The 10,815-nt window shown below is 44.3% G+C and overlaps 1 protein-coding gene across 1 annotated transcript; it reads left to right on the forward strand.

Moving 5' to 3' along the window:
- The first annotated feature begins 2,316 nt into the window (after positions 1 to 2,316).
- On the forward strand, positions 2,317 to 10,053 carry ODF1 (outer dense fiber of sperm tails 1). Its single transcript, XM_032610399.1, has 2 exons — positions 2,317 to 2,636; positions 9,657 to 10,053. The coding sequence occupies exons 1-2, from the start codon at positions 2,317 to 2,319 to the stop codon at positions 10,051 to 10,053; spliced, it is 717 nt and encodes a 238-aa protein (XP_032466290.1).
- Positions 10,054 to 10,815: the final 762 nt, after the last annotated feature.

Consider the following 10,815-nt stretch of genomic DNA (forward strand, 5'->3'; position numbering starts at 1 on the left):
GGCTCTAGAGAGCGGGCTCAGTAGTTGTGGCACATGGGCTTAGTTGCTCCGTGGCATGTGGGATCTTCCCAGACCAGGGCTCGAACGTGTGTCCCCTGCATTGGCAGGCAGATTCTTAACCACTGCGTCACCAGGGAAGGCCCCTTGCCAAACTCTTTATGGAATTGTGGCTCCTGAATTGATATCTCTGGCCCAGCTTTCTCTCAAGTCCCAGACCCTCTTAGCCACAAGCTACTCCACATTTCTACCTTAAAGTTGTCACTAGTACCTCAAGCTCAGCATGTCCTCCAAAATTACTATTCTTCCTGTGTTTCTTATCTCAGTCAATGGCACCATGATTCTGCCTAGCTAGAAACCTACGAGTCATTATTGACACCTCTCTCACTCTATCCTCATTCTGGTCACTAAATTCCTGTTTAATTTACTCATTTGGTCATTCAGTGAATCAATTTTAAACTCCTACTCTGTGCCAGACATTGTGTTGGGTATCTAATGGTGAACAAAAATAGGTCCCTGCCCTCATGGAGCTTACTGTCTAGTTGGGGAAACAGACAAATGGTGTTGCGAAAGAAATATGCAGAGTGCTGAGCATTTAGTCTGGGGGACAGGGAAGGCCTCGAAGGAAGGACGTTTAAAAGAAGAGCTAAAGAACACCTTAGGAGTCAGCTAGATCAAGGGGTGGGGTGGGGAGTTCAATCTCTAAGCAGACAGACCAGTGTGCGCACAAGTCCAGAAAGAGGTGGAATGAGACAAACTTCAAGGAAGCCTTTGTGGCTCAAGTGTAATGAATTACAGGAACAGTGATGAGAGAGGAGAGGAGAGGCAGGCAGAGGCCTATTGTTCAACACCTTGTAAGTGTGCTGGACCTTCTTCAAAGAGGAGAGAAAAGACTCTGAAGACTTTGCGGGGGGAGTAGGGTTGAGGGGTAGCAGATTTATATATCAAGTTCACTCCAGCTAAAACATGGGGAGTGGATTGGGTGGGGCCTGAGTGGATTGTGGCGGGGAGGAGAGCCCATTGGTTTCCTTCTTGCCACTCCTATGACTATGGTCCCCAGTCCAGAATTTGGCTGTCTCTTGCCTTCCAGCAGAAGACACTGCTACTGTTTTCCCCTTGAACTGCACCTTCCATGTGGCTGCTGGACTACCTTTCAACTTCTCTCATCAGAAACGAAAACCAGTGATCCTTCATTGTGCTCAAAATAAAGTTAAAAACTCTTTAGGCAGGCCACAAGTCCCTTTAAACCTGGCCCTTGTCTCCCTCTCCAGTGTCACACCCAACCACTTCTCCTCAAGTACCCTATGCCTTAGTCCACTAGAAGGGGATTCGAGAGGCAGAGAGCAGTTTGACGGGAAAGGCCCAGAGGAGCAAAGTACCCGAGCCAAGGCTGAGGCTGAGCCCCAGGTCCAGTGTGTTGATCCAGCTGAGAGCACAGAAAACTGGCCCAAGCGGGGGCTTTCAGACATTGGCTTCAAGCAACTTCAGGCAGTTGGCTATGAGTATCAAGGACCAACACTTGGGAAGCACTTGGGAATAAGTCATCTGGCAGCTTGGACATAAGACCAGAGGTGTAGTTGCTGGGAGGTGTTGATTGAGGACAGGACCCTGAGCACTGAGAGATGGACAGCTTAAGAGCAGGACCCCAATCACTGGAGAACTGAGGCTCCAGGACAAGGCCAGGATGCCAGCTTATAAAGAATGGGCAGGACTCAGAGGACTTGGGGCTCAGAAGGTCAAGGACAAAGGCTGACTTGAGGATGGCTTGGTAAGGAGAACCATGGGAGAGCTCTTTACATTCCACCTATAAAGGGAAAAGGGGACAGAATGAATCCTGTAGTATAGGGGCAAGGCTAGATGTCAAGGCTAGAGCGAGAAGGGCATAAAGCAAGGGGCCAGGCAGCTCCTTCCATCCGGCCCAGCCCCACCACCAAGATCTTCATAGTTGTGGCTAGTCCACAGGGACACACACAAGTCAAGAACTATTTCAATGTAGCCCAATAAACCCCAAGAGCTGTGATTACTTGGGGGCCCATCCCAACTCAAGGTGAAATGAAATCTTATATGGTTCTGAGAGCAGCTTTGGAACTCCAAGGAGGGTCTCTGGAGACCATGACTGTGCACAGTTCTCATGGTAACCAAAAGGACTATGACCATACTTAGAGGGTGGTGAGGTCATAGAACCCAAGCTTTAAAGTAAGTGAATCATGTGTGCCTCATTTCTTTTTAAAAGAAGCTTCTGAGAAGAGCTTAGAAGATTTTTCTCCCCCGAGTGCCATTTCGTCAAAGGTACTCACAGAACAATAAGGTGTGACTGTAATGGCTGCACTGAGTTGTCTTCTGGACAGTGTTAGAAGGGACATAAAGAAGGTGGACAGAGAACTAAGGCAGTTGAAATGCATTGACGAACTCAGCACACGATGCCTATGTGACTTATACATGCACCCATATTGCTGCTGTGACTTGCACCCGTACCCGTACTGCCTGTGCTATTCAAAGCGATCACAGTCCTGCGGCCTATGTGATCTCTACCCATGTTGCCTGTGTGATGCCAAGCTTTACTGTCTTCGCCCGTCTCTCAGAAGTTTGGAGAGGAAAGCCATTAGAGCCATAGAAGACGAAAAGAGAGAGCTTGCCAAGTAAGAAAACTTCCTAGATTTTTATAGTTGGTATATTAGCTTCCTAAGTTGGAAAAAGGGGGGGAAAGTGTGACAATCGATACTTGAGCAAAGATGAAATGGGTTCAAGATAATGACTCTGATGACTTAACAAATATTTAAAAAAAGAAGAGTAAATGGGTCCATGATGGGAATTGTAAGATTCTCAAAAGACAGTGTAATGATGTCGATTGGCAAGGTTGTTTTCGGCTTGTAGCAGGAGTGCCAACATGATAAATAATGTGGCTTTAATGAGAGAAAGAAACAGGGGGTGTCATTAAAAAGCTATTGGAAGCAGCAAAATAAACATTTTTTCTGGTTATGAGTAAAGTGATTTGAGTATATTTCGGCTTACAGAAATGACTTTGGGAGAAGTAATAATAATTGATCAAATCCTTAATGTTTGCCAGAGGCTTTAAGAGCAAGGGAGCAAATTGAACAATAGAGGCATTTATATGGTTTTGTAGGAAATCCTTTCTCCTACTCCCCAACTCTTGATGACTTAAAATTCATCTGGAATTGGGTTTATTGTCTGCCTACCCCTTCAACTGTAGCAAAGATTGTGCAAATAAACTACAGAACTGAGAGCTGCAGTTTTCAGAATAGAGTTGAAAAGGTTTTAATAGAATTGGATAATTTTAAATGCACTTTAAAATTTTGGAGGTTTGATCACATTTTATTTTTTGCCTGAGAAAGCTTTCTTTTTCTGTCTACATATGCCATTTAGTCTGGTGTACTATGATGAAAAAAAATGGTTGAAAACACTGTCCCCTGGTTTAAATAAATTATGTACATCCATACGTTGGGATGATATGTAAATGTAAAAGGACTGATTGAAGCATTTTAAGTATTGTCATATTAAGTGAAAAAAGCAAGGTGCAGAAAAACTAAAATATGCTACTATTTTTTAAAGGACACAAATAGATGATCTTTTATATTGAAATCTATGTGATACATAACATTGTGTAAATTTAAGGTGTGCAATGTTAATTTGATACATTTATATATTGTAATACGATTACCATTGTAGCGATAATTAGAACCTCTATTGTGTTACATAATTATCATTTCTTTTTAGTGGTTGGAATAATTAAGTTCTAGTCTCTTAACCACTTTAATGATTGTAATATAATATTTGTTGGCTATATTCACTATATCATGCATTAGAGCTCCACGACTTACTACTCACTGCCAGTTTGTGCCCTTAAACAATATCCTTCCTACCCCAATGATAGATTAATAGATTAGATGACAGATAAATAGATTAGATAGACAGATAGATGATAGAAAGTAGATGATGGATGGATGGATGGAGAGAGAGAGAGAGAGAATGAGGCCCTTGACAACTGTGACAGTGTTGTTTCCCTGGAAACGGCAGTAGGGCAATTATTGTCCAGGTCATCAATCACCAAAGGTCAGGAATGGGCCTCCCTCAATAGTCTAAGAGGGAACTATTGGCAATAAACTCATCTACACTCAATTTGAACCAGTTTTAATTTTTACTCCTTAGAGTATCAAGTTATATAAATTTCATGCAGTGTGAGTCAGGGGTTCTTTTTTAAGTACTTGGTCTAAATGAAGGGTTACTTGTGAGCAGGTGTGTCCACTTCCCTGTGACTCTGAATACTCGAATACCCTTGATCCAAGTCTGCTCAGCCTTTGTCTCCTGGCTGTCCCTATTCTCCAGACTCTCCAGGTGAGTTCTTTACCACCTGGGCGCCCTCTGCCTACTCTGGGAGTCTCAATGATCTGCAGTGGACACAACTTCAGGCTTAATTCTTGGCAGTGTGGTTTTTACAAGAGGTAATGTTTTCTCTGGTTTGTCACACTTTTCCTGACAATGCTTGGATTTTTTGCCAATTTTTTTTCTGTTGCTTGTGGCAGTATATGAAGCTGCTGTGGTCTTCCTGGATCTCTGAACTGATAATCCAGGGTCCATTTCAGAAATGACCTCAGGCTTGCCCTTTTGCATCTCTCCCCAGCCACTTTTCTTCTTATTCATACCACCTTGGGAAACACTCCTATGCTCTATTTCTGACAGCTTGACATTTCACTAACCTGAAAAGCTTAGTACTACCTGCAAACCTAAATATTCAATTTTCTGAATATGGATGAAAATGTTAAACCCTGATCCAGCTCCAATCCCAGAGGACTCCTACATTAATATTTTTTTCAGTGAAATGCCTCTTTTTTCTTCTCTCTCAGCTCCCAGTCCATGACTAAATAGATCCAAAAATATCATGTTGATTCAATTTTTTAAAAAACAATCTTTGGTGTGAAACTTTGTCCAAGGCTTTTAGAATGGAGAAATCGTATTCACATGACCTTTTACCCCTTAAAGAGAAAGATAGCAGTTTGGTTAGGTTGTGACATGTGCTTTCAGATGCCAGGCTGTGTTATCCAGAAGATTCTTTGCCCAGTGGGGAAGTAAGATTCCCTGGTCTATAGCTGCCATGACCCCACTGGAATTGTCTTTCTGTGTGAGAGTCTATGTGCTCTGTCTCTGGGTGCTCCTTTAATAATGGGCAAGAAGTTTTGAATAACCATATAATTCCCCCCAAGAGTCATTTGAGCCTTCCTGAGTGTGTGTTATTTGATTGATGCACGCGCGCGTGTGGTGCGTTTTTGGACTGGGTACAGAAGGTCCAATTCCTTTTCATTGTTTACTGAGCAGTTGCTTCAAAAGATACCTTGGCCATATCTTCATTAGTAGAAACCCAAGTAAGTCCTTTCATTTCTTTAGCTTCTTTGATATTCTTTTTTCCTCCCCAAATTTCCTTTTGCACCCCAAGCACTCACCTTTTCCGACTCTTCCTTCCTTTTGATTGAGAGAGACTGGAGTGACTGAATTTGGTTTCCTTTGTAAGAAGGTAGATAGCTAGTGGGAAGCAGCAGCATAGCACAGGGAGATCAGCTCGAAGCCCTGGAGGGGTGGGATAGGGAGGGTGGGAGGGAGGGAGACGCAAAAGGGAAGAGATATGGGAACATATGTATATGTATAACTGATTCACTTTGTTATAAAGCAAAAACTAACACACCATTGTAAAGCAATTATACCCCAATAAAGATGTTAAAAAAAAAAAAAAGAAGCCATGCAACCAGCCTGCTGTAAGTTTGCACCTGACTCACCTCCACACTTCGTGGGCTTCCTGTCTTCTGTACTCAAGTGCCAGAAGCAAAGTCAGCCCCTCCTCAATCCTGCCGTTATGAGTTTATTATCTAATTACCCCATGGCAGAGTGGCTCTGACACCTGGCTTTAGTCCTTGCGGGCACATGAACCTTGATTTGCAGCTGCGCCTAGGAATGCACTGGGCTCAGCCCTGTGCCCTTTGCTGGTGCTTGGAAACTCATCCTGAGACTGTGCTTCCATCTGCTCATCCAAGTATCCGTGAGTAGCCTGTGGCTCAAGAAGTTCCCTTGAAAAGCCCCCCACAAAGGGTACCATCTTCTGAAAACTTCAAAAACCTGCCCTCTGGTTTCTTGTTTACCCCTCACGCTCTGAGTATGAAGTTTTCACTGAATCACTCTCACTGGGGGAGGCTGGTGACTGTTAGCCCTCAGGGTTGCATTCTTTGTGGTTTAGCCTTCCTGGGTCTTAAGCCCTCAGGGAATCTTTCCATCCCCCATCCTTTGACCCAAAGATCAGGGCATAGTCACACCTTGGGAGCTGGCAGAGAGGAACTCTGGGGCTTTATGGCTTTACTTACTTTATGGCTGGTGGCTGGTTGGCTTTCCCGCTGAGAGGAGAGTTCAGCTGTTTCCCTCTGTGTCCCTGCAGAGCTGGAAGCGAGTTGGGCCCCTTGGTCCCCTCTCATCACAATCTCTTTGTATGCAGAGGTCTCAGGGTGGCAAGAGTAGGAGTTGCTGCCCATCCAGGCCAAATGCATGTCCATTATTTGACCTTAGTGTTTAATGACACAGGACTCAGGGCCTGGTCGCTTAAAGCCTTGAATTTCAGGGAAGTCTGTGTAAAGCGGAGCCTGGTACAGCCTGTTAAAGAAATTTACCCTTTATTGAGTGAAAACCAAGTGCCTAACACTTCACCTTCATTTAATCCTTGTAACACCGTGGCCATCTTATAGATGATGAACCAGAGTCAGGGCAATGTTCGTGATCATCAGGAAATGGGACAGCTGGGACCTGAAGCCAGGTTTGCCTGACTCTGGAATCCCTGTGCTTAATCACCTGGTTAGTAGTGGTCCTGAGTGATCTTCCGACCAGGACCAGCAGCCAGCATCACCTGGAACTTGTTAGAAATGCAAATTCTTGGCTCCTCCCGAGACTGGCTGAATCAGAAAGTCTGGGGGTGGGGCCCAGACGCCTGTAATTGAACAAGACCCGCAGGTGTTCAGATGCACCTGTGTCGTGCCACTCTGCTCCTTTCTGCTCCACTATGATACCCTTATTCAGTATCAACCAAAAGTCAGGAGGAGAGAGACAAGGCAGGAAATGGGAAGGAGAAGAAAGAAGAGAGAGGGAAAGATGCGTTGGAAAGGAACAATTGAGCTTAATGGGTCTTTGGAGGGGTCTAAATTAGGAGAAAAAGTAAAGTACTCCAAGGAAACTAGAGGAAGGCCAGCCTCCCTTTGGTTCAGAGTAGAGAGAGGCATTCTCATCATCCTCATTACTTTATTCGTCAGCTGGCTGAACCTGATTCATACCTTTGTGAAGATGGCTGGCGATATCCCTCACCTTTGCTGTGGGCAGTATCGCATTCAGGAGCTTGGTCATACATTCAGGTGAAATTCAGCTTCAGCTGAGAGAAGAGGTGACAGCCCAGAGTGGCAGACAGATGGCACCGCCCACTTGCTTTTCCCTAGCATTCCGAAGAGCCTTCTGCCACCAACCAAAGAGGCTGACTTGCCTCTGTTTACTATGACTAAGTTCCTCCCTGGTGATAACTAGTAGAGCAGGCCATCTCTCTTTGCCCAGAACCCCACAGAACCAAGGAAAATCGCATGTGGGGTGACAGGTACTTTGCCAGGCAGGAGTCAGGTTGCAACTTCAGAGTTAAATCTGTTGAGTAAAATGAGGCTCCTGCAATTTCTCCTAAACCCGCACATCCCCACTGATAACCCCTGGCCTAGAAGCAAAAGGAAGAAGAAACCTTGTCTAGCCAAGACTTTGGGGCAATTTCCTGAAGACCCACATTTGTGAGACCCCTGTTCAGCTGCTGCAGTGGGGATGGGGCTGGAGTGATACGAATAGAGGAAGAGGGGGAATCTAAGCAAAAACAAAAACAACAAACTTATACTTCAAGACTCATATTGTAAGAGGAGGAGATAGATCTGGGAGCCAGCTTTGGCTTGTAGATCTGGCTCCCAGATCCATCTCCTGTAGAAGACAACAGGGCTTATGGGTATGTTAAAAAAATATTCCCTCTTTTTGCTTATCTGTATTTTCTGAGTTTTTTACAATGAACTTGTATAACTTAAGTAACAAAAAGAAGTAAGTGTATTAAAAAATTCAGCAAAAAAAGTAAGAATTAAAAATGTATCTCTAACCAATCACCCAATCACAGTCGAGACTCCTCAAACCAGAAGAGCTTCTAGAAAGCATACATGCCAATACCTTCCTTTGGAGGCCAAAAGATTTGCCAGGAGTGAGTCTTAGAACACAGATTTTTTAAAAAAATGTTAAGGGATAAAAAGAAGAGCATTTCAGAGCATTAGGTTGTCTTTGGAAGGATCAGGCAATTAGAAAGAAAGTGGTCCCTGAGCAGGGCCAGAGCATGCAGGGCTGATGCCAGGCTGATGAGGTCCTCATGCCAAGAGCTCAGTCTGACTGATGGTTAAAATCATGACCTAGGCATTAAACAAGCCTGGATTTGAATCTAGGCTCTGCCATTCACCACCTTCACCAACTCCCCATCTACAAAATGGTGACAATTACACCTGCATGACAGGGTTCTTGTGAGGGTCAAATGAAACAGTGCCTCTAATGGCTTAGCACTTTCCACAGCACACTGTGGGGAAAAAAAAAAGAAAGAAAGAAAAAGAAAAAACACACAACAGACAAAAGCCTAGCATCCTAACTACGTGGCAAGCACTAGTATAGATTCTTTTTATTCATTAACTAATTTAAGTCTCATGAAACCCCTAGAAATGGGTTACTATTATTGTCCCAATTTTACAGATGAGGAAACTGAGGCACAGAGAGGTTTAAGGAGCCTGCCCAAAGTTCCATAACTAATAAGAGGAGGAGCTGAGATTTAAATGCAAGAGAATGTGGTGATCATTTTGTAATGCATAGAAAGGTCAAATCACTATGTTGTGCACCAGGAACTAACATAGTATTATAGATCAATTGTACTTCAGAAAAACCCAACCCACCAACCAAACAAACTCATAGAAAAAGAGATGAGATTTGTGGTTATCAGAGCAGTGGGATGGGGTGGGGGGGATTGGATAAAGGTGGTCAAAAGGTACAAACTTCCAGTTACAGGATAAATACTAGGGATATAATATACAACATGATTAAGTAACAGTGCTGTAGGTTATATATGAAAGTAAAGAGTAAATCCTGAGTTCTCATCACAAAGAAAAAAATAATTTTTTCTATTTAATTTTGTATCTATATGAGATGATGGATGTTCACTAAACTTATCGTGATAGTCATTTCATGATGTATGTTGTCAAATCATTATTCTGTACACCTCAAATTCACACGGTGCTGTATGTCACTTATATCTCAATAAAACTTGAAGGAAAAAGAAAAAGAAGAAAATTAAAAATAAATACAAGAGAAAGATCTGGAAGGCCAAGCACCCATCTGTTGTTAACAGGGGTTTACCTGTGAGGGAGTGTGATTTACATGGGAGGACTCTCATTTTTTACTTCTACACGCTTCTGTAAAGTTTGACTTTTCACAATGACTAGTGTTTATTACTTTTGCTGTTTATTTTTTTTAAAAAAAGAGGTAAAAATATTGCTTGTTAAGCTGTGTCTGAGTTCCATGGTCTGAGCTTCTTCCTCCCACCCTTTCTTTTTCCTAAATTCCAGATTGAGAAGAACAACAAATAGAATTCTAGCCTCCTCTTGCTGTAGCAGTAACATTTTAGGATCAGTGAACGTGTGCGGCTTTGAACCCGATCAAGTCAAGGTGCGAGTGAAGGACGGAAAGGTGTGTGTGTCAGCTGAGCGCGAGAACAGATATGACGGCCTGGGATCGAAAAAGTACAGCTACATGAACATCTGCAAAGAGTTCAGCTTGCCCCCGTGTGTAGATGAGAAGGACGTGACGTACTCCTACGGGCTCGGCAGTTGCGTCAAGATCGAGTCTCCCTGCTACCCTTGCATGTCTCCCTGCAACCCCTGTGATCCCTGCAACCCCTGTGACCCCTGCAACCCATGCTATCCCTGTGGGAGCCGGTTTGCCTGTAGGAAGATGATTTTGTAAAGTGTAGGAACCCAGGACTTAGTAGAGTCAGGTATCCAGCCCAGCAGCTCTTTCAGCGTTTCTCTCCCCCTTCCCATGGCCCGTGTTATTCAGGAACATAGAAAACTGAATACATAACTGCAATCCACTGGTGTGTGAGAGTATTTTGGTTCAACCCACCACAGAGCCCCACCAGGTTAGTGGGCAACGGAAGGATAAACAGATGGGAACGGAGATGAATGGTAAGATCTGCCCTCCTGTGTGCTACTTTATACCCCACTACCGCCAAATCCCAGGAAAAGATACTTTTGGGGTGGGCATCCCCAGACACTGTTTTTCCAGATGATTTTGTGACATGACCTTGTCCAGAAATGAAACAGTCAAAGCAGAAACCAAGACTAGTTAGGGCTGAAGGCAAGCACTTTTTTTTTTTTTTGCGGTACGCGGGCCTCTCACTGTTGTGGCCTCTCCCATTGTGGAGCACAGGTTCCGGACGCGCAGGCTCAGCGGCCATGGCTCACGGGCCCTGCCGCTCCGCGGCACGTGGAACCCTCCCGGACTGGGGCACAAACCCGCGCCCCCTGCACAAGGCAAGCGCTTTTTCAAAGCTACTCCGGTAGGGAGCACTGGAGAGAAATGTGGATGGAGTTTTGACTGGGGCAACGATGAGAGTACAAAAGTATGGGGGGAGCATGTTCACTGACAGATGGTGGGGTGGCCACACAGCTGTTGTGTCTCAACATTCCTGTGATTTGGGGGAAGGGCCAGCTCTGGCTCAGGGTG

The sequence above is a fragment of the Phocoena sinus genome, chromosome 17, assembly GCF_008692025.1.
Source record: "Phocoena sinus isolate mPhoSin1 chromosome 17, mPhoSin1.pri, whole genome shotgun sequence".
Classification (NCBI taxonomy): domain Eukaryota; kingdom Metazoa; phylum Chordata; class Mammalia; order Artiodactyla; family Phocoenidae; genus Phocoena; species Phocoena sinus.

Excerpts from the sequence above, each read along its gene's own strand:
- ODF1 (XM_032610399.1), top strand. The coding sequence starts at position 2,317 with ATGGCTGCACTGAGTTGTCTTCTGGACAGTGTTAGAAGGGACATAAAG. Across the intron at positions 2,637-9,656 it reads GAAAAGAGAGAGCTTGCCAA|ATTGAGAAGAACAACAAATA; the intron begins GTAAGAAAACTT and ends CCTAAATTCCAG.